Below are 26969 nucleotides of genomic sequence, written 5' to 3'. Positions count from 1 at the left end.
AGCATGAGAAGGGAGTATCTGGACAAGGATAAAATAGAAGTGAAAGACAGAGACTTTCAGGGTAAGAACATACGATGGACCATCTCATTAGAAAGAGAAAACGCATGCATCATGGAATCTTCATGTCGAAGGGAACTGCAGGGTCAACTAGTTCAATCCTTTTCTGAATATGGAAATCACCTTCTACAATGTCAGGTTCTGCTTGAAGGGAGTAGCTGTTGGAAACTCACAACTCATGATTCATTTCTTGTCAAATTTGCACAGTCCCTCTGCTCTTCGCCATCACCTTTCTAAATTCTTTCCATCATTCCTCATTGGTGGAGCAAGGTTCCAGAAATTTTCCTAATATGGGTGCTATCCCTGGAGCACAGTCCCTTTTGTGCTCTATTGCTTGAAATGCAGGGAGCAGAAATAAGTGGGATAATCAGAGTGAGGCTAACTAGCACTGATACAATAAGATTATCAACTCCTTCAACAGGGGTGTTTGGCTTTCTTAATGCAACCTAAGATTGTAGCAGGTTTTGTTTTGTTTTGGGGCTGAGGAAATAGCATTATAAAGTGATATGGATTATATTATATGCAGTTAAGCCAAATCCTCAATCTCTTTTTTGTATATGCTGCTGCTAACTTCCATTACTCCAATTCTACGGTAGCGCTGCTGGGATTTAAACCATGCAGGAGAAATGTGCAATTCTTCCTGCCACGCGTCATCCTACTAGATTCACCCAATCGATGTTCATGTTCAAGCCTGGCCAAGGACATTCTTCACCTACTTGGCGGCTCACTTAAAGCCTCCCCACCCCACCCCTGCTTATAAGCTCCACGACTTGCTCCCTGTGAGCCTCAAATGCTTGCAAATGATCTGAGTGATAGTCTGGGATCATACAGCCCTTTTCAGTCTATAGTCTGCAGAACCTGTGTCCTTCCTTGTAACTTAATCCCGCCTTCCACAATGTCCCACTGCTTATCAGACACAGCCACTAGCCTTTTCTTCCCATTTTCTCAAAAGCCGCAGGTCAGAAAGGGTGAACCTATATTTCTTCATACAGTAAGGAGAAATTGGACTTCATTTTCCTCACTCACCTATCATGCCTCCTCCTCTCATTTCAAGCGTTGACTCTCTGACCTACCACACTCCTATTTCGCAAGACTGACTTGTCCAACTGCAGCTCTTTCAACTACGTTCAATGCCAACACGTGGCACTGGCGGAGCAGTGTCAACCTCAGGTTGCAAACAGTAAGAGGAAAAAGCATGCTTTATCAGTAGGCTTCCTTGCTTAAGTGAGGTTTAAAACTTTTTAAGGCAGAGTTTTGGTGTGCAAATATCGATTCAAAACTGGTTTTAACTTCTTTAAAAGGACTGACAATGTATTATAAAAGGCAACAACATCTCTCTGAGAGTTATATATGTACTTATCATGCAGCAGTAAAAAAAAATACAAGCATTATATTCAGGGGAAATGTATAGAACAATTGTGTCAATAGATGAAATAGGCAGAAAACCAAGAGAAAAAACAAAAATCTGTAAGGAAGAAGGACTGGAAACATTACGCAGGCGGGGTTGGCAGTGATGAGAATGGAACAGATGGTATCCTCTTTCCAGTCTAGACAATGGGATGCTAACCTTTTTGTGTGTGTGTGGACAGAGAGGGAGACTGTATACTGCCATGCTCAAAATAGGATTCCTTAAAGTCACACTGAAGTGAGATCACACTAAACGCACTGCTCACAGAGCACACGTGGAGGGAGTGGATCCTGTGGGCTCCCATTTCCCCACCCGTAAAAGGGGGTGACAGTATCTGCCCTGGAGACTTCACAAGGTAGTTATCAAATCAATAACAGATTTGAGAGCAGCGCCTCTACTGCGAAATGACATAGTGTTGTAGACCGCTACTGACTGCCCTGCCACGGATGGCAAGACAATAACAAGAAACTGTTTCACAACAAAAAGAAGGGCGGTTTTATTCAACTAAAAAGAGGAGATGTCATCATTTGGAGAAGTGAGGAAGAAATGGAGTTTTCAAACTCCCTTCTCCTAGGAGCTCTCAGCCTGTGTGAAGGGCTTACTCCAGAGACCCTGCACGGAAGGTGACTTAAGCACCCAGAGTGGGACACCGGGTTGGCCGGAACAGGCCCATCGCGTTAGCGTATCTCCAGGGGAGGAAAAACAGTAGCTGTTCCCTGTTCTAATGAAATTTAAAACAAAACACAACAACAACCCTAAAACAGATTTCTTTATAAATTTTGAACTTGTGGAAACAGTATCCATTCCCCGTTATAAAGAAAAAAAATGAAATACCTAGACCTGTTCAGATTTAGTCATTTCTTTGCCAGCCACGGTCAGACTGTGCTCTGAGTACCTTCCAAAGTTAAAAAAAGAAATGAAACTTATTGATGTGGCTACTTAAATAATGCTATCTGAAGACTCAATTAATCCCCTGAGAATTTATTGCATCTCCTCACCTCCACCCACAGTTCAACATAGGGATTCTTCATCTAAATGAGGAAAGAGCACTTGGATATCCCAATATATTATTTCTCTCTACTCTTCCTGGCAGAACGTAGCCATACAGAAAGCACTATACCCTCTCCCGAGATCTTTCTGCAGGTTTTGATTTTTATAAGACTCTACATATCTCCCTCCATCAGCCCCACTGTAGTTAAGCCGCACAACGGGTCCAGCACAATCAATTAGAACTTCACAATCTCAACTTGAAGACAGCACGCAGCCCACAAATCACCCTTGCTTATTTTACAAATGGGCCCCGTGTCATTGGCGAGCAGCCCCTCCATTAAATATCCATCAATAAAAACGCAGCTTTAAAGCTATCACCAAGATGAAATCTATTCTCCCGGTGCCCCTCCAGGCTAAAAGCACATTAACTGTAAACATAAAACAAGGTGGCCAGGAGGAGACGAGCTGACCTATGAGCAGACATCATTAAAGCAGTTCCTGTCGACCTTAGGGAGAATTCCTATACGAACTAGATGATACTCACAGGAAGGTGTAAATAAAAATTTTTTAAAAAGAAAAAAAGGAGGTGGAGGCTGCAGGGAGATACCAACCCTTGAGGTCCCAAAGTCCTGTTGGGTTACTGTTACTGGGCAAAGGGCATTTTTTGTTCCTGCAGAGGATGCTGTCAGAGCTGGGGGAAGTGAGTGAAAGTACCTGATAAACACAGTGCTGCAGGTCAACGCCCAGAGAGACAGTAACCACGAGTCCCAGGTCTCCTGTACTCACCGGCACACTTTGTCCTTGTCCGGAGAGCGGGCCCGGGAGAGCCAGTGCCACCCTCCCCCGGTCTGGTGAGCAGCACGCTGATCTCATACTCCGTGTCCGGGTCCAGGTGCCCGATTTTGTAACTGGTGGAATCCACCGGCTGTCGGTCGTTCCAGCTCCCACTTGCTGTGCAGTATTCCACCTCTCGGGCAACAATGGGTCCGTCCCCGTTGATGGAGTTGGCATTGAGTTGGATCCACAGGTAGGTTGCCCCCACAGAGGCAAGCTGGGGGGGAGCGATGGGAACAGGTGGTTCTGAAAAGCAAATCACAGAGCCATCTTTCAGACACTTTGCTCTGCAGTTTTAAAAGGGCAAAATGTGTGGTGCGCCAGGGTGGCTCAGTCAGCTAAGCATCCGACTCCTGGTTCCAGCTCAGATCATGATCTCACCATATGTAACTTCGAGTCCCATGTCGCGCTCTGTGCTGACAGCATGGAGCCTGCTTGGGATTCTCTCTCTCTCTGTCCTCTGCCCCTCCCCAACTTTCTCTCTCTCTCAAAATAAATAAACTTAAAAAAATTTTTAAATAGCTAAATATGCATCAATTATTAAACATACAGAAGTCATGAACATTTCTGGAAGGAACTGATGAGAATCGTTTGGTTTAGGTTATTTTTAATAAGTGTACTGGTGAAGCTTTTTGTAATGTTCAAATGTGTGAAGTACACCATCTTCAAAACGTAAGATTGGTCAAGTAGGTATATCCCCAGGTTGTTTTAGGACACAACTAATTTTTCTCAGACACCTACAAAGGTGTCAAAGGATTTTTTCCCCATGAAAAGTAACTTGTTAAAAGGTCTCTCAGTGGTAGTACATAAGCTCCATGAGCCACTCTACTGCTAACTGCCTTATTGAGAATATCTTTGAAATCATCAAAGGTGCTAGTTATCTTGAACATTAAATTCAGTTTCCATATATTTATATTCCAAAGATACCATCAATTTAAAACATGGCCGAAATTATAGTTTATCTCAGCATGAATGCGTTTCCAGGATGACTTGTCTCACAAAAAACCATCACAATGGACTCATTCAGTCACAGGAGAAGTAAGAAGTGTGGGTAATAAAGCTTCTGTTCGAGGAGCCTTCATTAATGAGTCTGATTAAAGCAGAGAGTAGAAAGAAAAGCTCTAAAGCAAAGTGCAAGCCACGCTCAATTGAGTAAAATTCTAGGCAATCCATAGTTAATACTCTTTAAAGCAAAAAAAAAAAAAATCTCATTCATTCTTTAAAATCTGAGATGGACTCTTTCTAGATCATTGTCTGAGAAGGGAGAAGTAGACAATATTTTTCTAAAATAGCATTCCTGGTATATTAGTGAGGTGCTGGCTGAGTGGCTTGCCAGGCACCAAAGGAAGGTATCCAACATGCCCAATGTCAGGAAGTGGAGGAAGGGGTGCCAAATGATACTGGGAAAGGAGAGAATGTACCAAACAATGTACTTCTATCTTAATGAATCTCCGTTCAAGAAGAAATGTAAGATCTAGCAATTTTTTTTCAAGAATGTTTCCACAGGTGGTTTGTGCCTTTCTGTGTGTGGTGTGTGTGTGTGTGTGTGTGTGTGTGTGTGTGTGTGTATAAAACTCCTCATTCGGCTCACATGAATGCACAAAAAATAAAGCCTGCTGTATTCCATTACTGGCTCGGGCTAGCTTGCATGATGCAAATTCTGTCATCTCCAACAGCAGACACAGCCAACTGATCATGGTCCTATTTCCTGCTGAAAGGGATTTCAGGGCAGCCAGGACCATCTGACCTTGGCCTTTGAGATGACCCCTAGACTATTCTAATATAAACAGCAATGTTGGTTCTCTTTGTTGGATGGGGTATGATGAAACATACAGACTTTCTAAAATAGCTGGGAAATCTCATTACACTGAGTCAAAATAGACAGTAAAGGATGAATTGTATTTGGAGGCCTCCAAAATTCATGTCAACTTAATAAACTATGTTCCTAGTGTTCATAAACTACAACTTTGTGCTAGCTCTTCATTTCTTTAAACAGTTCTTACTCAACTCATAATGATTTAACATCAATTTATAACGTTAGGCGATTCCTTGAACTGAGACATGAAATGGGCCTTTTATAGTATATCCGAAGGCTGTTATGTAGCCAGGCTGAAAGAATAGTTAATTACTTTTAAGTTGCAAATGGCAGCAAGGGTTGCTGAGCCGCCATTCAAAAGACAACTCAGGGGCAAGGCCACAAAGGTTAGTGAGCACACCAGTACATTTAGGATACTGTTACCAGTGTCCTAAAATAGACATGACTTTAGTGCTTGTTTGACCTGGGAATATTTTCTCTATTAATTCCCCACGAAGAAAAATATGAAATATGTGAAATCAAATGAAAGATTCAACTAGAACCTGGAAACAATTGCAACAGACATTCCAAAATACTTTTGGGTTTGCTGGAAGAATGAGTACCCACATAAGTCAATATTTAAATTTTGAATACTTTTCCCAAAGGGAAGGAAGGAAAGAAGGAAGGAAGGACCAGAGGAAGGAAGGAATTTAAACTATAATAAGTGATAAAAAGCAATTCAAAATACATGATCAATTGACAGTGAAAATTATGACTAAAATATAGTTGAGCCTTGAACATCACAGTTTGAACTCCTTGAGTCTGCTTATATGTGGATTTTTTTTTACAGTCCTGTAAATGTATTTTCTCTTCCTTATGATTTTCTGAATAACATTTTCTTTTCTCTAGGTTACTTTAAGAATATGGATATAATACACAAATGAAATGTGTGTTAATTGACTGTTTATGTTATAGGTAAGGCTTCCAGTCAACAACAGACTATTGGTTAATTTTGTGGGAAATCAAAAGCTATATGTGGATTTTCAACTATGCAGGGGTCGGTGCCTTTAACTCTTCACTGTTCAAGAGTCAACTGTAATTCCAAACCAAGCCACCAGTGAAAGCATATATGCACATATACATACATCTAATAGATATGCATACGTGAACCCCTAATATATACCTCACATAATTCAATAATATTGATACAGATGCATACATATGAATTGTTGACACTGTATGAAATATGTATTTTTAATGTTCCAGATTTCAAAAGCAGTGGTAGGCATGAATAAGATAGGAAAGAGAGTTAAAAAATGACTTGGGTTTCATTTGACGGGTTGGTGCCAAATCAGTGCATGATCTCAAGAAAGTTACAAACTCTTTTTTAAAAGAGAAAAAGAGAGAGAAATAAAGAAAGAAAGAAGGAAAAAGAAAGGAAGTTGCAAACTCTATGGACTTTAGTTTTTCCCATTTTTAGGAAATCACTACTCCAAATATTAGACGCATATAAAAAAGTTAAATTACATACAGGTCGCCTAAAAATGTCATTGCAGTATTTCAAAAATTATCTCAAGGTAATACTTTATTCAGTATAATATGCTAGTAAAATTCAGCATGTTACCTCATTAAAAAATAAAATATATGAAAAATATGGCTATCAAATTATAAATGGAGGGGCAGCTAGGTGGCTCAATCGGTTAAGCATCCGACTCTTGATGACTCTTGATGTCAGCTCAGGTCTTGATCTCATGATTCATGGGACTGAACCTTGCACTGGGCTCTGTGTTGACAGTGCAGACAGAGCCTGTTTGGGATTCTCTCTCTCCCCCTCTCTCTCTGTCCCTACCACTCATGTGCTTGCTCGTGCTCGCTCGCTCTCTCTCTCTCTCTCTCTCTCTCTCTCTCTCTCTCTCTCTGAAAATACAAAAATAAGCATTAAAAACTTATAAACAGAGCAAAAGTCAAATTTCAGATTTGAGCCATAACTGCAAACCAATTGTCCCTGGCTTTGACTGTGTGCAGAGATGGAAAAAGATGCCTAGACATTTTTATCACAATAAGCCAAGCCACCACAATGCATCCTAAGACAGGAAAATCTGCCGCATCAAGGTGAATAAGAACCCATCCATTCTTAGTGTTCATGTGTGCTCTGGGAGACTAGAGCTTTATGATTCACTTATGCCACCAAACAAATGAACTTTTCCACAGAGGCAATTTTTAGTGAGGCTACTAGATTGGCGTTATCCTGTTGATGAAGCCGAACGCCTCAAGGACATGGCTGGTCACAAGGTCACATGAAATGCTGTAGCAATTGTTAGTCGAAAAATGAAACACAATCACAAAGAGCTGAACCCAGATCAACATTAAGTAATAATAATGCTAATAAAGAGTTCAACCATGGAACACGGCAGTGGCCACTTTACTGTATTTGTTGGTAAATGGTGTCCATTTTTACATTGTGACTCCTCACTTCTCAGACAGCCTTCTGCAGAATAAGAAGTGCATTATTGTGAAGAATGTGTTTTCTTATAGTTATTAAGCCTAAATTCAGGAGCACCTGGATAACTCAGTCAGTTAAACGTCTGACTTTAGAGGCGCCTGGGTGACTTAGCTAAGCGTCTGGCTGTGGCTCAGGTCATGATCTCACGGTTCATGGGTTCGAGCCCTGCATCAGGCTCTGTGTTGACAACTCAGAGCCTGGAGCCTGCTTCTGATTCTGTGTCTCCCTCTCTCTCTCTCTGTCTCTCCCCCACTAGTGCTCTGTCCTCTCTCTCTTTCAGAATTAAATAAATGTTTTATAAAAAACAGTAAAAAAATAAATAAAATCAATGTCTGACTTTGGCTCAGGTCACTATCTCATGGTTTGTGATTTTCCGCTCCACATCAGGCTCTCTGCTGTCAGCACAGAGCCCAGAGCCTGCTTTGAATCCTCTGTCTCTGCCCTTTCCCCACTCATGCTCTCTCTTTCTCTCTCCCAAAAATAAATATTTAAATAAATAAACATACAAACCAACAAATAAATAAAATAAACCTAAACTTGAATACTAGCCAGACCAGCTAAAGTTTCATTACAAACCAAAATTTGTAAGAATCTGATGTGGCAAAATATATTAGTGGAGCAGATATTTCAATGTACAGAAATTAGTCACTGCTGGATTAATACCACTTGGGAGGGAGGCTCACCAGTGAACATTTCTCTCATAAGCCAGGAGTGACGAAACCATGAGATAGTGACCTGAGCCAAAGTCAGACATTGATTTTATTTATTTTTTTACTGTTTTTTTAAAACATTTATTTAATTCTGAAAGACATAGAGGACAGAGCACTAGTGGGGGAGAGGCAGAGAGAGAGAGGGAGACACAGAATCAGAAGCAGGCTCCAGCAGCAGTGATTTCACAACAGAAGTATAAGCCAAAAATCACCTACAGGTTGTATAACAGAGGGTATATGTCCCCAGAGATTTTCATTCAATATCGGTGTGTGGGGGCGGGGGAAGAATAGCTGGGCAGACAGTTATATGTTTACTTAAAAAAATATTTTTATGTATTTTATTCATTTTTGAGAGAGAGAGAGAGAGACAGTGCGAGCAGGGGAAGGTCAGAGAGACAGGGAGACACAGAATCTGAAGCAGGCTCCAGGCTCTGAGCTACCTGTTAGCACAGAGCCCAATGCGGGGCTCGAACCCACAAACTGTGAGATCATGACCTGACCTGAAGTCGGACACTCAACCGACTGAGCCACCCAGGTGCCCTGACAGTTGTATTTTTAAAATTCAGAAAGGTGGTAGTAATGAGCATCCCTAAATGTGTGTCACTGACGTACAGAAGCAGGGGGTGAGAATCATCTTGGCCTCCTCCTCCTCCTCCCTGTCAAGACCCTACTAACAGGTGCCTGCTGCTCAGTATGTACCTGTTTGAAGTGCCATTCACATGCTCTTTGCACTTGACCTTCCCATTCACCATGTGATACAGGTGACATTTTGGAGGTCTATTTTACACATGAGGAAACAGAATCATAGAGAGGGTAAGCCACTGGCCCACGCCTGCATAGCTAGTTCTGGGGTTTGGTCCCTGCAGCCCTTAAAACTGCTTGCACAGAGAACTTCGCTGATAAAAGAAATAACCCATCCAAAAGAGATCAGTTTTGTGTTTCATATTTAACAAATGCAGGGGAAAAAATTTCAAAAGTGGCATCATTCGGTTCTCCTAGGACAGAACAGCAATGGCCGGCCAGAAATTATCTAAAAATGCCAGGTTGTACATCTAGAACTCCAAATTATTCTGTCTGAGACTATGAACAGCCCTAGGAGCTTTAATACCATAAACTCCTCAGCCACAAAAAAAGCATAAGACCAGCAAAGGAAACTTATTTCCCCTTTTATCCCCCCTCAGACTGCCCTTTCCTGAATATAATGACTCCATTTTTCAGTTACGCAAAATATAGTAATGGAAGGTAACTGCAACATTATGAATGTTAACTCAGTATTATCAATATGGCTTGTGTGATATGACTGAGCATTTTTATACTGGCATTGCTTCATTTTATTAACCACCCTGCTATCATAAATACCCTGGCTGGTGAATATTTGCATTTTAAGTGATTTTCTATCAGTAAAAAAATTTTTCATTCCTTAAAAAAAAATTTATAGGTTGTAATCTCTGTATACAGAGTCGGCAGAAGAACTTGCCAAGAGCACATTCACTGCTTTGTATGCAACTAAACCAACATAAATAAAATGCATTTTTCAAAAATATTGCGCACGTGCAAAATTTGTACTTAAAATGCAATCCATCAATGTAACTGTCACCAAGTTACTGTTCGGAAACAGACAAGGAGAAGCTGGAGCTTTAAACTAATAATGAACTCACAACCATCTGACATGTCTATTTTAATAGACTATTCAGGGGTATAAAAAGATGTTAAATACCTTTAACTACCAATTCTGCATAGTTTGAGATTCCAACACCTCCTTCGGTGCGAATCATGCAGCGGTACTTTCCAGCGTCTCGTTTGGTCGTATTCACGACATTAAATGAAGCGATGAACCGCCGGGAACTGGTCACCTTTATTTCCTTGAGAGGAGCATCCCGTACATCAATGCCCTGTACAGATGGGGGAGGGGGAAAAAAAAGAAACAACATCAGCTGTTGTATCAAAACACGAAGATACCTGATGGCATATGTGTTATTTCCATGCGGATCTCGGTTTAGCTGGTTAGTACCCATGGGCCCTAGTTCTAGGAGAACAGCTGGCCAGGAAACTGAAATTCTGCCACGATCAACACTTTCAAGACTGATGAATGCAAAATGAAGTGTGCAGAGTTGTCATACATTTGCCCCTTCAAAATATTAATTATGTTGAATGAAGTCACCAGGAAGAGGGAAAAAAATGCATATGGAAAAATTCATTTACTCTCAAATGATCACCACTTGGTCTTTTCATAACACTTTATCCTATGTTTTTTATGGTTGGCTAGAAAATGAAAATAATTCACACACCACCCCCATGTTGACCTCATTTTATATACAAACAAATAAGCAAATTATTAAGAATTACATTAAGAACATAATTAAATATGAGCATATTGCTTACTGAACAGGTCTGATAGACTATTCTAAGCCTTATTGTGTTCTTCCAAGACATACAAAAACCAAGTATATGCTTAATATTGCCTGAATGCTACAAGAGAAGCTTCTCCCCTTATCCCATAGCTCAAAACCACAAAAAGCGTGTTCCCTTACTGTATCAGCTTTGTCTTACACCATCTACAGCACATTAAGTACGTCTTTAGTTTATGTACCTTTGGAAATCCATTCTATGCTGCCTACAGTTTAATACTTCAAAAGAAGGCTACAGTATTTCCGTTCTTTTCTGAATGTTTTTGTTTTATTTAATGTTTAATGAGAGAGATTGAGAGCACAAGCTGGGGAGGTACTGAGAGAGAAAGAGACAGAGGATCTGAAGCAGGTTCTATGCTGACAGCCGACAGCCTGATGTGGGGCTTGAACTTACGAACCGTGAGCTCATGACCTGAGCTGAAGACGGACATATAACTGACTGAGCCACCCAGGTGCCCTGAGTTTCTCAGCTCCATAACTGTTACAATTACCAGGAAAGAGGCTATCTAAAACATGATATTTGCGAAGATTGAGTAAAAAACAATGAGCACAGATGTCACAGCTAATGCATGGTGCCAAGCACTCTGTCCACTGGTTTTCCTAGAACTCATTCTGGGTGCCAACCAGGTGTGAAGACACAAGGCTCACAGTGGTGAGTGACGGAAGAGTGGTTAGTGATGCCCATGGCACTTTAGTTAGTGGGGGTAGAGGAGGCTGGAAATGAATACAGAATCACAAATGATGGCCAGTGGTGGGTAAGGGACAGAGTAGATGACTCGTAGACATCACCATCTTTAGATATGGTGGTTGTGGGAGGCTACTCTGAAGAAGTGAGCTGAGATGTGAAGGGTAAGGAGGAGCTAACCAGGCAAAGGGGAGAGAGAAAGCATTCTAGTCGGAGGACACTACGCAGGAAGCCCGAGATGGTCAGAAAGAAATGAAAGCTTTGGATGAGATTAAGGCAGCCAGTGGAATAGGGGAGGCAAGGAAGCCCCCATGCATTCAGGGACTTGCAGGCTGTATTAAAGGGTTTTTATGTAGGAGTATGAAAATGCTAGGTGACACATAATAAAACTCATCTGTATTACTCCGTGATTTATATTACACAGTCTTTTAAAGGCTTTTATCTATGATTTTTTTCTTCGGCAGTATGCCCTAATGGCTATGAATTTGAGAGTTAGACTGACCAGGGTGCCCAGGCTAACTTTAAAATGATTTACCTTCCTAGAACCTCCCCTCCCTCTGCAACAAAGAGATGATACAATGCATTTGCAGGGCACTTGTGAGAATTCAAAGATATATACAAGGACACTGGCTTCATGACTGGCATCACCCATCCTCATTTGGATTCTGGACCAGTGAATGGAGTGATGAGGTCAAGGAGGGAGGTGGACAGGCTGTCAAAAGACCACTTTTATTACTAATGAACCTGGTATTGCAGAATATGGCTGATGTGCAGGAACAATGGGCTTGCTGATACTGAAGCACAGAATTAAACAGACTCACCCACCCAGCCACAGGCCACCTTAGTAAACCACAAGGCCTCCCGTATGTTGGGTGCTGCTGTAACACTCACAGGATGGAAGAACAGGGCTCCTACAGGGGGTTAGTTCCCAAATAAGGGGCTGGGCTGGGCCTGCTCACAGCTTCCTTCCCAGGCAGCTCTTGCTTGGGCTGAGAAAAGGCATCAGAGTGCTGCACTAGTACAGTTCCTGCCATAGGGAAGGAAACATCAGGAGTGGGAAAGATGAGTTCCGCCAACATCACCTTTAGTGTTACCTGTCAAAACAGCTTTGTTAATAGCTTAAAAAGTTATAAATCAGAACATGAAGTTCCATATATATATTACATGTCTTACACATGTCCTGATTTTTACTAAGTCCCCTAAATTTGGTCTGATGGAGGGCAACAAGAAGTTAGGAAAACAAACTAGCACTTTTAATCTAGCATTGTTAATTAATATAATGGGGGGGGGGTTCTTCTCTGTATTCTTTATTGCAATAATCACATTCTACCACTAGGATTACCCTTAGATCTACTAACTCTATAAAATTCAGTGTGTCTGTTTTCCAAACCCAAACCCAAACCAAACAAAATCTAATCTCCAGTTTTGAAAAAAAAATTAAGCCCTAAAGAAAGAGCAGATTTCATATCTGTAAGTATTTGTTTTATTAATAACAGCACCAAAAAGGTCTATCTAATTTATTTCATCGCTTTTGGCAGGAATCTTGCAAGAATATACTTGTACAGTAATCCTGTAGTACTTTTCCTACTAGAATATAAGCCTCTTTCAAAAGAAGTTTCATTCAAAAGAATTTTAAAGTATGTACTTATTGATCACTCACAGTTATTTAAGGCTGCAATGAGGGCACTCAAGTTTAGGAAAACATCCTTTTGGATTTATACATATGTTGAAAAGAGTTTTACTTCCTAGTTGCCTTTGTGCTACAGATTTCTTCTTTTATATACACAGCTTCAAACTAATACCTCTACAGACTGCAAAACATGGATTCTCAGGGCTGGGCTTTCTTTTTGAATCCACATACTGAAATCACACAGAAACTTAGATTTAGTTACTTCACAAGAAATAGTACATAGCAAGGGGAAACCAAGTGTTAATGAGTAATCATTTTAGCTTAGGATCCACCCCAACTCGTCTCTCCTGCTCAAACCTGTGGGTCATTTTTGTATTAAATAGTTCAGATGTATATGAACCAAGTACTCATTCAACCAACACTTAGTAAAAATCTTTTACAATTTTTATATGGTATGTGTTATATGATATGTATCATATAGGGGGAGCATGGCATTAAAAGAGGAGTCCTTTACCTAACTGAATTTACAGTCTTGTTAGAAAAACAGACAAGCAAGGCTTATAGTATAGAGCAATAATCTGCATAACACAGTAAACTCAGAAAAAAGGGGAACCACACTGGAGAAGGGTGTAAAGGTGGCGTCAGCTTTCTAGGAAGCACTACCAGAGGCCAGGCTAGCATACACATAGGAGTTTCTCAAGAAGGAAAGGGGAAAAGGAGACCAGTGAGTGAGAAGAACTTTGCAAAAGTCAAGAGCCAAGAGAGCATGGAACAATAGAGGAAGTACAATTGAGTCCATGCAGCTAGAACAAAGTGCGTCTGGAATGACAGGTCATGAGGCCAGAAAGATGAGCACAATACAGGCCACACCAAAGAATATGACATATTGAGGATTGTAGTTTACCCTGATGCCAGGAATGGAAAGATTTTAGGTAAAGGGGTGACATGAACACATCTATGGGTACAGTAACAGACTGAAGGAAAGGATTTAGGACCCCAACTGAGGTCAAGGGAAATTAGTAAATTCTTTTTAGAAATCACAGTAATGAATGACCAAAAGAGGGAGAAGAGAGAGGAAGGAAGGATTCTAAAGATACTGAGGAAATAAAATCGACAAACAGTGTGTTATTATACTTCAGTAACATCTTCCTCTTCTAGAAGAATATAATGTCTTCAAGGTCAAAAAACAGATCTCATTCATTTGGTAGACATGGATGCACAAGAAATAAAACTCAGTAAATATCTGATGACCCTAAAACTCATAGCCCCACTGGAAAAAAATGTTCCATAGGTAGAAGAGAAATATAAGGATGCTAAATTAATAGATTTATATGCCAGATCCTAAAATTGGACACCCAGTCTTTATTTTACAAGGGAGATCAATATGGAAAATAAAGATATTTTAGAGATTCTGTGTGTCCCTCAGTCAGCAACACTGCCCATTCATCATGACTATGGTAAGCAGACTAATATTCCTCAAAAAGGTCTATGGCCTAGTTCTCAGAACATGTGAATATGCTCTCTACACCTCACAAAAGGAAGTTTGCAGATGTGGTTAAAATAAGAATCTGGAGATGGGACTATTATACTAAATTATCCAGATGGGCCCAATGTAATTACAAGGTAGGGGGAAGGTATAGGAAGAAGGTAGGAGGGTCAAATGCAGAAGAAGGAACATGACCACAGAAACAGACATTAGAGTGATGGCTTTGAAAATGGAGGAAGGGATCATGAGCCAAGAAAGGAAGCTACAAAAGAAAAGGAACAGATTCTCCACCCTTCAGGAGAAACCAGTCTTGCCATCACTTTATATTAGGACTTCTGACCTCTAGAACTATATGATAATAAAGACATTATGTCTTTGATAATTTGTTATAGAAGCAATAGGACGCTAATACAGTGACCATCAGGATAATGAAAAAGCCTGTGGCTTTTCAAAGATGTATAATAGTAATGCATCCTGACTTGTCAGAGTGATAAGCCAATCTTTAAGACAGGTTTCAGTCTTATGTTCTAGCAAAAGTTCTGTTTACAAGTCATCACCATAGACAAAACCAAATAACTAAGTTAAAAGACTCACACTTGTCAACTCCAACACTTAGTACAAAGCTATAATAATCAAAAGCACAGCATGGTGCTGGCATAAAGGAAGCTACAAACCAATGGAATAGAGAGCCCAGAAAAAAACCCTCACATTTACGGTCAGTGGATTTTCAACAAGGGCGCCAAGACCACTCAAAGGGAAAATAATAGTTTTTTTCAATAATTGGTGTTAGGAAAACTGGGTATCTACAAGGCAAAAGCATAAAGTTGGACTATTACCTTTCCTTGCATATAAAAATTTAACAGATCATATACCTAAAGTTAAGATCTAAAATTATAATTATCTTATGAGAAAATATAGGGGGAAAGGTTCATGATATTAGATTCAGAACAGAGTTCTTAAATATAATACCAAAGTCACAGGCAACAAAAGAAAAAATAAACTAGACTTTATCAAAATTAAAAAAACACTTTTGTACATCAAAGGATACTATTAAGAGATTAAAACAATATGGAATGGGAGAAACTATTTACAAATCCTATATAGATAGGGATTAAAATCGTGAATATATAAAGAAGTCCTTCAACTTAACAGCAACAACAAAAAACAAACAATCCAATTTAAACAAGGGCAAGGCATTTGCAACAGCATTGGATGGACATAGAGGATATTATATTAAGTGAAAGAAGTCAAATAAAGGCAAATACCATATGATTTCATTCATATGTGGGATCTAAAAAACAAAACAATGAATAAACAAGCAAACAAAAAAGCAGAATCAGATCTATAAATACAGGGAGCAAAGTGATGGTAGTCAGAGGGAAGGGGATATGGATGGACAAAATGGGTGAAGGGGAGTGGGAGATAGAACCTTCTAGTTATGGAATGTGTACCTTACGGGACCAACAGGCACAGCATAAGGAATAGGGTCAATGATATTTTAATAGCATTGTGTGGTGACGGATGGGAGCTACACTTGTGGAGAACACAGCATAATATTCAGAGAAGTTGAATCACCTGAAACTAATGTCACATGTATCAACTATATTCAAATAGAAGCTGTTGTTTGTTTAATGGCCAAAGAAGTTAAATTGACATTTCCCCCAGAGAAGATACACAAATGGCCAAGGGGTACATGAAAAGAGGCTCAACAACTTTGGTCAGTAGGGAAATACAAATCAAAACAACAATGAAAGACCACATGCAGCAGGGTGGCTATTATCCAATAAATAAACAAATAAATAGAAAAATAAATGAATGAATGAATAGAAAGTTGTCAAGGTTGTAGAGGAATTAGAGCCCTGGACGTTGCTGGTGGGACTGCAAAATAATGCAGTCATTGTGAAAAACAGTTTGGTAATACCTGCAAAAGTTAAACAGAACTATTTTATCACTCAGTAATTCTATTGCTAGATATATTCCATAAGAGTTGAAAACAGGAACTCAGATTCATACTTATATGCCAGAGTTCAAAGCAGCCTTATTCATACACAATAAACAGCAACCTCAGTGTCCACTGATGGGTGAATGGATAAATAAAATGTGGCCTATACAGGCAATAGAGTATCATTTAGCCTTGATTTTTTTAAATGTTTTATTTATTTTTAAGAGAGAGACAGAGAGGCACAGCGCAAGTGATGCAGGGGGAGACACAGAATCAAAAGAGGCTCCAGGCTCTGAGCTATCAGCACAGAGCCTGATGCAGGGTGTGAAATCATGACCTGAGCAAAATTTGGATGCCCAACCAACTGAGGCACCCAGGCACTCCTCATTTAGCCTTAAAAAGGAAGGAAATTCAGACATATGCTACAACATGGATAAACCCTGACGACTTTATGTTAGGGGAAATAAACCAGTCACAAAACGACAACTATGATTGGATTCCACTTAGATGATGTATCCACAATGGGCAAATTCATAGGAATAGAAGGTAGGTTGAAGGTTACCAAGACTTGGGGGGTGGGAAGGCGGGAGAATGGGAGTTATTTTTTATGATTTTTGTTTCAGGAGATAAAAACATTCTGGGAATAAACAGTGGCAATGGCTACATAAGACTGTGATTGTACTTAACCACTGAATTGTGCTCTTGAAAAACGGTCAAAATGGTAAACTTCATGTTATGCACATGAAGTCATCACTAACTACTACAGATCAACAGCATAAACTCCAGCTCTGGCACCTTTATTTAAAGAGCTCCATAAATAATGCAGGTTAAAAGTGGTTGCAAAGAACAGGTAAAATGTTTTTGATGAATTGAATGGAGAGTAGAATGAAAGACACAAAGTAGACCTGATATGTCCAAGTAAGGACAGAAGAGGAAAATGAAAGAGAAAGGCTTATTCAGCCAGGTGCGGTGGAGCCAATACACAAGCCAGCCGGAAGAGGCACTATAGTCATCTACAAGACACCAGCTACATCTGGCATCGGGCAGATCCACACAGGCTATATTCTTATGGCCAATAATAAGAGAAATGGATTTTTTAAATCTAATCCTTACTACAGAAATGTTTTTAAATGTAAAAAATAAAAAAATATAGACATTTAAAAAACTGATCACTTAGTGATAAATATTGTACATATTTCAGGGTATTTTAGTTTACTTTTTCATTTAAAATAATTTTTTAATGTTTTTATTCATTTTTGAGAGAGAGAGAGAGAGAGAGAGAGAGAGACAGAGTGAGCAGGGGAGGGTCAGAGAGAGAGGGAGACACAGAATCCCAAGACAGGCTCTAGGCTCTGAGCTAGCTATCAGCACAGAGCCTGATGCAGGGCTTGAACCCAGGAACCATGAGATCATGACCTCAGCTGAAGTCAGATGCTTAACTGACTGAGCCACCCAGGCACCCCTACTTTACTTTTTCTGACACATTATTTTAAATAAAATACGAAATGGTGGTCATATGTGTGTGTTTTATCTCTGTGTATCTACAAAATTTTTTATACCCTTAGGTAGCTTCAGCTTCAAAAACATGCCTCCTAATGTTTCCCACTTTATGGGTATGGCTATTATTTATAAATATATTTCTCTATCACTATACATTTAAATTATTTACATGTTTCACTATTATAAATAATGTTTAGGCAATCCCTATTCCTAAAATTGTTGGTTTAAAGGGAATGAAAAATTTTAAGTTTTTTTTTAATGAATAACATGAAAGGCTTTATAGAGACTTAATATCTATTGACAAGAATTGTTTCTAATGAGAGATCAAATGGCTCCTAAAATTATTTTCTAGCTCCTTTTAGATATTACAAACATATCAAACAGGACAGAAAATTGGCCTGAATCACTGATCTTTCCTTACAATATTTCCAGAACTGTATAAAGTAGGGGGAAAGAAACTTCTCCTCTTATCTTGGGTAAAAGATCAAATATTCAGAAAAACGTTATATTTATTTTGGCAGTACTGCATGTCTCCCATAGTACACATTCAGTTACTCTCTTACTAGATAGCATTTTAAAATTAAAATGAATCCCATTTTTAATATTTTCAAGAATGACAGATTTCCTGTAATATTCTGAGGTGTAGTATACACTGACCTCTTCCTATAAGGCAAAGATACTCCTTGAAATTGATGTCTTCAATATCCACAAATGGATATTTCTAAAAATGGAACAGATACACCAAACTAAATAAGATTAAGTGTGCTTAAGATAATTTAACTGAAGAGCCTGTAGAACTACTAAAATGTATATTTAGAACTAGGGATGCATGGCAATACTTAAGTATCTGGAAGATTAATCACTCAGATTGATGCATCTCATTTAAATTTGTGGCATTATCAGTAATTTCGTACACGCAGAAAATTCCACTGTGAAAATGTCTAGAACAGTGGCCTGAAGTCTGGCAAACATCAAGGCATCATGTAATGTGAACCAAATGAGCAAAAAACAAATCAAAAAGCCTAAATGAGGCAGGCGAGCAACAGTACAAAAAAAAAAAAAGTGTGAAGACCAGAAGAATACCAGTAAAAAAGAAGGAAAAGTGAGACATACAAGGGAGAGAAGGGGGAAATTCAGTCATCCTCCCTTTTCTGCAAGGGGTGTGTTCTAAGAACCTAGCACATGCCTGAAGCCACGGGTAGTACTAAAGTCTATAACTGTATTTTCTTCTACACATACATATACACCCATAATAAAGTTTGACTTATAAATTAGACACAGCACAAGATTAACAACAATGAATAATAACACAGAACAATTACAGCAACATACTCGAGTAAAACTGTGAACATGGTCTCTCTAATGCTGTGCTGTGCTCACCCTTCTTGTGAGGCTGTGAGGGGACAAGCTGCCCTGTGAGGGGAGGAGGCGAGGGGAATGATGTGGGCATGTGACACAGCATCAGGCTGCTACTGACCTGAGTATATGTCAGGAGGAGGATGATCTGTTTCTAGTCCATGGTTGACTACAGGTAACTGAAACTGCACATAAGGGGGTGGGGGAGTGCTGTGGTATAAACACAGAAAGTCAAAAAGGGTGGAGAGGGGTGCCTAGGTGGCTCAGTCGGTCAAGTGTCCAACTCTTAATTTTGGCTCAGGCCATGTTCTCACAGTTCGTGAGATGGAGCCCCACGTCGGGTTCTGCAGTGACAGCACAGAGCCTGCTTAAGATTCTCTCTTCCTCCCTCTGTCCGCATCTCCTCTGCTCCTTGTCTCTCTCTCTCTCTCTCTCTCAAAGTAACTAAATAAACATTTAAAAATAAAGGAATGCAGAGAAGCTGGGTGAGGTAACAGGAGAAAGAGGGCGCACGGCAGAGGAAAGGATCAATGATGGCAGGACGGAGGCAGCAGAGGCAGAGATGAGAGCAGACCAAATGCCCTCACTGGGGGAAAAGTCGTAACTCACACAGGGAAGAAAGATCCACTTCTTGGACGATATTTATTCATCTCCTTTGAAATTCTGACATTTATATTTTAATAACAGTCTCCTTGTTTCCTGAAGCTGAAAAAAAATCCATCAGCCCCCCTCCCCCATAACTTTGGGTTCTAAGTTAGCTCAATGATTGATAACATGCATGAAGAAACAATCCACAGCTGGGTTGATGGAGGAGGCATGAGAGAACGTTCCAACATAGTGGGGACACGGGGAGGAGGAGAGAGTGCCCACCCTTCCCTTTGTCAGCGTCCAATCCTATTTCTTGGGTTGTTAGAAAGGAGGAAGACAGAGTGTTTACAGCTGTTGGCAAGGCACCAGGCAGCCTCGCCTGTGACATCTCTGTAGACAAGAGGAGAGCAATGTGGGACAAATGCCAGGAGGGCCGGGCGGACTAGAAGCCTCTGAATGGCCGGAGTCTTTGGCTGCTTGTCAGCAGGGTGCTGAGGCATGTTTCTAGAGCCTTGGCACCAGGTTATATCCTTGACTCCTCAAACATGCCTATTAATGTCACTGACAGAGTCATAGATATCTTTGTCACATACACAGATGACAACTAACCAGTGCGTGAATACATAAAATGAGACAAAGGAAAAAGAGATCTACAAAGCCTAACAATGAATTTAAATTAACAAGATAAATATCAATCAATGTAAACCAATCTTGTACAACTTTTACTTCACAAGTGGATAATTGGAGACGTGACTTCGTAAGGGAAGATGGTGAGGTGGATTTTTGTCAAACTTAATTCAATTCTCAGTTGTATTAATAAAAATACAGTATCTAGAGAGGTGGTGTACATTCCTCGAGGTCATTCTTATTCCAGAATCCAAAAATGGAAAGCTCTCCGTATCTAACTTAGTAGCAAAACTTGCTCAGTTTTATAATTTTCTTGGTGATAATACCTGACCTGAAACCTTTTATGCACTGTTTTTGGTCCTTATAGTCACAGTCAGATGTTCTGATGTAGAAATATCAGCGTCCTTGCAGCATCACATAGGACTCTTCCCAGGAGACAGCATTCTGGGCACCCCATTTTCTGAGGAGCATATGAGACACCCCCAGGAGACAGCATTCTGGGCACCCCATTTTCTGAGGAGCATATGAGAAGCAGGCTTGCTCAAAGGAAGATGCAGCACTCATCCCCACAGATAAAGAGCTGGTGAGTACCTGGAAACAGAGGACACAAGAGGGAGAGGACAGCCGTTTTCCAAGATCAAAAGTACAGACGTACAACACAGCAACTGCTTTGGAATGTCATGGCCATGGGGCTCTGTCACCTAACTGAAACTCTTTGGCCCAAACTACAATTCACAATTCAGATTTATTTTTCATTTTACAAAGGTTTCTATACTGTGTATCATGATGCCCGGAAGAGTCCTATGTGATGCTACAAGGACGCTGATATTACTACATCAAAACATCTGACTGTGACTATACGGACCAAAAACAGGGCATAAAAGGTTTCAGGTCAGGTTTTATCATCAAGAAAATTATAAAACTGAGCAAGTTTTGCTACTAAATTAGATACGGAGAGCTTTCCATTTTTGGATTCTGGAATAAGTATGACCTCGAGGAATGTACACAACCAATCCTACCCACCCACCAAAACACTGATATCACTGTTCCATGCACCCCACGAATCTACAGGATACCTGGGCTCCAGCCCCAGTATATTTCCAAGAAAGCCTGCCTGGGCTCCAGATTTAAAACTGAAACCTCCAATTCTGAGCATCTCAGAGCCTAAGGGAAACTTTCTGTTATTCAGGCAGAACAAAACAATGAAAATGTACACTAGGCAGAGACAACAAATTTGGCAGAAGTTTTCTCTAAATTCTCCCAGAGTTAAGAAGAGGCCGCCCTACCAAGGACTGGCCCTCATGTTCTCAAAAGCATTACAGCAGGACAATGTGGCATCATCAAGATGGGCATCCAGATTTTTCTTCAGAATATTAAAGTTCATGGTCAAAGAGAACCTTGGACATGATTGTCAGGAACAAAAGCCCAGGATGTGATGCACATCCAGGGCTGTTAAAGAAATTGCTGACCCATCTTTTGTTAACTTAATGAAACAACCATAATGGGCATGTCTGAGAGGAAATGATCTTAGGGGGTTAAATCCAGCTTTGTATAAAAGGAAGAGGATCTTTAAACTTGCGTGTATTTCAATTTGAGCATGCTAGGGAAAAAAAGTACTGATAGTCATTTAAATTAGGCTTACAACCTTCTTTATGCAAGGGACCCACTGTAGGACTTCTAAATGAGCAGTAATTTACCATCAAAAAGACACATATTAAGTCCCTTGGAAATAGCTTTGCCATAATCAGAGCAATGATTGAAAGAAATTGAGGTCTGGGACGTCAGCAGCATTTGGATCAGATTATTCAATTCCAGGCATTCTGAAGGCGCTCTGAGCATGCAAGCCTGGAGGAGATACTGGCCAGTCATTCATCCTCAGCCAGACATGTGGGGATGAGACGCACCTCCATTTATCCAACAGGGAAAACTGTGTTATCCCACTTGCAAATGTGCTCATTTGTACGAAACCAACTGAATTTTTTACCACTGGGTTCATAATACTATAAGCAGGGCCTGGGATAATTGTGTTGAAAACATTTTTGTATTATAGAAGCCAATTTGAAAATAAACTATTAAAAATAATAAAAAAATAAAAAAATTATAAAAAAAGAAAAGAAAACATTTTATGTAGTCTAAATCCAATAATAATTGAGTAACTCAACAATTCTACTTTTTGGAGCCCATTTTTAAAAATTTTAATAACTAAGACACTGTTGACTTTTGATTTCTAGGCCATAACCAAGCTAAACCAAATATTTACCAATTTGGAAGAGTAGAACCAGAAGTTCTTACTTCTATTGCCATATATTATGAATATACACAGACAAGTATAGTTAAATTGGGTAAAAAATATACGGACAGCCAAAGTAACATGGAGATATCCAAAGATGCATATTCTTTCAACATGTAATAGTCTTACAGGTATTTTCAAGTAAAATTTTGATTATGGAAATTTAGAATCTCATTCTGATAGTTAGAGGTAGTCCATTTCATCATATATTTGTGATATTTCAATAATGATACTTAACCAACTGTAGCTGAAATTTTTCAGGGAAGTTCATCCAAATAATATAGGATAGACACAATAACCACAGAAGTTAGAAGCCAATGAAACTAGAAGTCATAATGTCAAATATCTAGCTGTTGCCTGGGTTAACCCAGCCACAGGGAACTGGGAAGCCTGACACCAACTGACATTTCCTGTTAGGTTCAAGGTTTGGGTGTGCAAAGTAAGCGATCGACTTTTACTTCCAACACTGTGATAATGGCTCTGTAATATAAGGAAGATGGCAGTGCCCACAGGATCATTCCTGATCTAAGAGACGAGGCTAGTCCTCAATATGGGTGGCTAAAAGCATTACTTTTCCCAATCGATATGCCTTACAATACACAACTCTTTCTGAAAACATTGCTGAAAGAAGCTAAAGATATAAGATATAAAAGGCTAAAAGCCTTGTAGTTTGGAATTTCAACTGAAATTGTCAATTGATCTCAGGACATGTTTGTAAATGTATATACGTGTGCATGTGTATATACCCTAGCTGAGCCCAATCAGAAGGTCCAGAAACAAAAGGGTGTGACAATGACTACTCCTAGCTCAGACTGTAATTTCTAATGATCACTTCCCACTTAACAAGAATTGAGGACCCCTGGAGAAATGGCTAATTCTAGGTCACTGAGGTGGAAAATGTAAAATCCAAGCTTGGAGAAGCCATCTGACATGGCCCAGGACAGGAGTCACCCACCTTGAGTAAGCCCTATTCATTTGAGCAGCAATAAAGATAATAAGTGTGATAGATCAAAACACATCAAATGTGTTTATATTCACAAGTTGAGGGCAATGACATTGACGACAGTGACCATGACTCTGGTGACAACAACAATAATACAAATGACCCCCTTGGTCACTTTTAGGTGATGCCAGTGAACTGCATCATTATTTTTAAAAACTTGCTGAAAAAAGACAAAATATCAAGCATTCATACCATCTCCCCTTTATTATTTACATACTAAGGTAACCAAATATTTGTTATGGAAGACCTTTTCTTTTTAGAAATATTCTAGCTATTGAACCAAAAAGGGATGTTATCACAGAACCAATCTGTAACCCTTGATGAATTAATGAATGTAGAAATGGTCATCAGTGGCTGATAACATCCCAAAAAGGGACATAATTTGCAAGAAACAGAGTAGGAGAACAAATTAGCGGTCACTCCCAGAGGGCAACAAGCAAAACACAACATATGGGAAACTGTATAGGACAAACACAGTTTCAGCAACAACCACTACCACCACAAGTGGGGAAATGGATAAAGAACCTAAAGATAAAATGGACTTATGAAACTCACTGTGCAGTTGTAAAGTGTACACTATGCTATTACAATTTTAACAAACTGCTAAAAGAAATAAGGTTATAAGATAAAGAAATCTGAACACTGACTCTTTTTCCAGGGCACACTCAGTGTCTATTATTATTATTTTTTAAAATTTTTTATGCCTTTATTTTCCTTTGAGAGAGAAAGACAGAGTGTGAGCAGGGGAGGGGCAGAAAGAGAGGGAGACACAGAATCCAAAGCATGCTACAGGCTCTGAGCTGGCTGTCAGCACAGAGCCCGATGTGGGGCTCGAACCCGTGGACTGTGAGATCATGACCTAAGCCAAAGCTGGAGGCTTAACCAAATAAGCCAACCAGGCACCCCCTAGTATTATTTTAAAGCTCTTATCTTTAAGAGCAGGGGCCTGAGGCTAAATCCAGCCTGTCACCTGTTTTGTACAGTTTGAACGCTAAGAATGTGTACATATTTAAATGATTATAAAAACAAAACAAGAATTATATTCTGTGACAACAAAAATCATATGAAATTCAAATTTCAATGTCCCTAGATAGAGCCGCATTGAAAATGGCCACCCCCATCGATTGAACTGAGAAAGACATAGCTCTCATCTGCAAGAGAGGAAGGAGAAAATATGGACTCCAGAAGGAAGAGAACCTGAAGGATACCTGAATGAGTAAGTGCGAACTGGGGAGATTGGAAAACAGGCCAGCCCTAGACGGGCAGGGGAGGTGGGAGCCCCAGCCCAATGCAGGGCAACCGCGCGGAGCCCGAGAGACAAAGGGAAGAGACAGAGAGACTGAACATGCTCATAGTACTGTCTCTGGGGAAGAGGTAAAGAATGCTTAACTGTTCTTGGAGAGAGAAGCTCACTCCATAGATAACTGCTGGGTAGCCTAAATCCCTAACCCAGGAGGCGCAAGGGAAGGAACAGCTTCCAGCCCAGCACAATCTTGGCGAGGAGTCCGCAACCACTGCCGCGGCAGTGATGGGGTGCTCACTTCAACCTCGGTTTTGGGAGTGGGAGCACGCACCTCATTTCCACGGCGCATCTTGCCCCCAGCATTGGCCGCGAGAAACCTGAATCCCGGGTGCCAACAGGGAAAAAATAGCCCCCACCTCTGCGTGATCCCTGCAGAGAATTGGCGGCAGTGGAGACCTGGGTGCGTGCGTGCAGGCTACAGGAGCTCCCAGCTCATTTCCAGCAGCTCCAGGCGCCACCTCAAGCAAACAGCTGCACACTCTTTCCTCCCCCGACACTAACAGGATCCCCGCTAGGGGTTGGATCTGAGACTAAGCACACTTCACCTCCTGCTGCGCATCTCGCCTCAGACAGGGTCAGCCGAAATCCCAGCCTGAGCCAAGACAAACCTATTACTCCCCCTAAGAAGCCAGCAACCAAAACAAAAACACCATTTGTGGTAGCATAAAGAGTGTATGGACTGGAACTTTGAACCGAGGCAGGCCTGGAAAATACAACTCTGCTTAACCACGGCAAAAGGAGATCGGACTCATTAGAGTGGCCTGCAGTTCATAGTTCGGCAGAACTTGGTGTGCCGCCTGCCTATCTAATCTCCCCAAACACCAAGGCTGAACCTCTGAGAGCAGCCTCCAAGACCTACCACATCAATCCACGCCTATCCACAAGAGGGCGCTGCTGGGGTTTTTTAGGGTTTTTTTTCTTTGGCTTTTTTAATAAGTTTTTTCTTTTTTTCTTCTTTTTTATTTCTACTTGCCTTTTTCTGTACGTAGTTTTTATTACCTTTTTTTTACTTAAATTTTTAAAAATTTTTACTCCTTATTTTCCTTTCTCCTTTCTCCCTTTTTTTTCGTACCTTCTTGCAATCCAGATATATTCTCCTATATATCATCCCTACCTCTCCCCTCAACTGGCCATACACTTTTAGACTGTCCACTGTCCTTTATTTTATCTGCCCCCCCTTTATTTTTTTCCTTCTTTTTTTCTTTTTCTTTTTCTTTTCTTCTTTTTTCGTCTCTTTCCTCCGCACTCTCTTTATTTCCTTTCCCCCTTTTAATGTGTTTGTTTGTTTGATTTGTCTGTGCGTTTGTGTATTACTGTTCCCTCTGTGTTTGTCTGTCTGTTTTCCTTCTTAGGGCTACATCAAGAAACAAACCAAAGTGTGCATGCCAGCAAGACCCAAATACTGCTGAGTAGGGAAATAAAATATTCAAAGGCATAGCAAGCAGTGCTCAACGAGCTCTCTAAAGGTGACAAGAGACAGAAAAATAGCAAAAATGACAAAATGAAGGATCTCTCCCCTGAAGAACCTCCAGGAGGAAGTCACAGCCACAGAACTGCTCAAGGCAGATCTAGACAACATACCAGATCAAGAATTTAAAAAACTTGTCATAAAATTAATTGCTGGGGTTGAGAAAAGCATCAAAGAATCAACTGAGACAATCACTAACACTTTGAAAATAGGTGTGATGAGTTAAAAAAGGCTATAGAGGAGGTGAATAACAAACTGGAGGCAGCCACCTCAAGGATTGATGAGGCAGAGAGAAGAATAGGTGAATTAGAAGATATAGTTCTAGCAAAAGAGGAAGCTGAAAAAAAGAGAGAGAAATTAATCCAGGAGCAGGAAAGGAGAATTCG

General features: G+C 40.2%; 1 protein-coding gene across 1 annotated transcript in view; it reads right to left on the bottom strand.

Moving 5' to 3' along the window:
- The window catches only part of PTPRM (protein tyrosine phosphatase receptor type M), a 755728-nt gene that overhangs the window by 382438 nt on the left and 346321 nt on the right, over positions 1 to 26969 (bottom strand). Inside the window, exons 6-7 of the mRNA XM_029921584.1 lie at positions 10015 to 10189; positions 3242 to 3535 (exon numbers count right to left, since the gene is read on the bottom strand). Coding sequence (XP_029777444.1) covers positions 3242 to 3535; positions 10015 to 10189 — 469 coding nt within the window. The remainder of the gene's footprint in view (positions 1 to 3241; positions 3536 to 10014; positions 10190 to 26969) is intronic.

The sequence above is a fragment of the Suricata suricatta genome, chromosome 14 (assembly GCF_006229205.1).
Source record: "Suricata suricatta isolate VVHF042 chromosome 14, meerkat_22Aug2017_6uvM2_HiC, whole genome shotgun sequence".
NCBI lineage: Eukaryota > Metazoa > Chordata > Mammalia > Carnivora > Herpestidae > Suricata > Suricata suricatta.
This window is presented reverse-complemented; position numbering and strand designations above follow the sequence as displayed.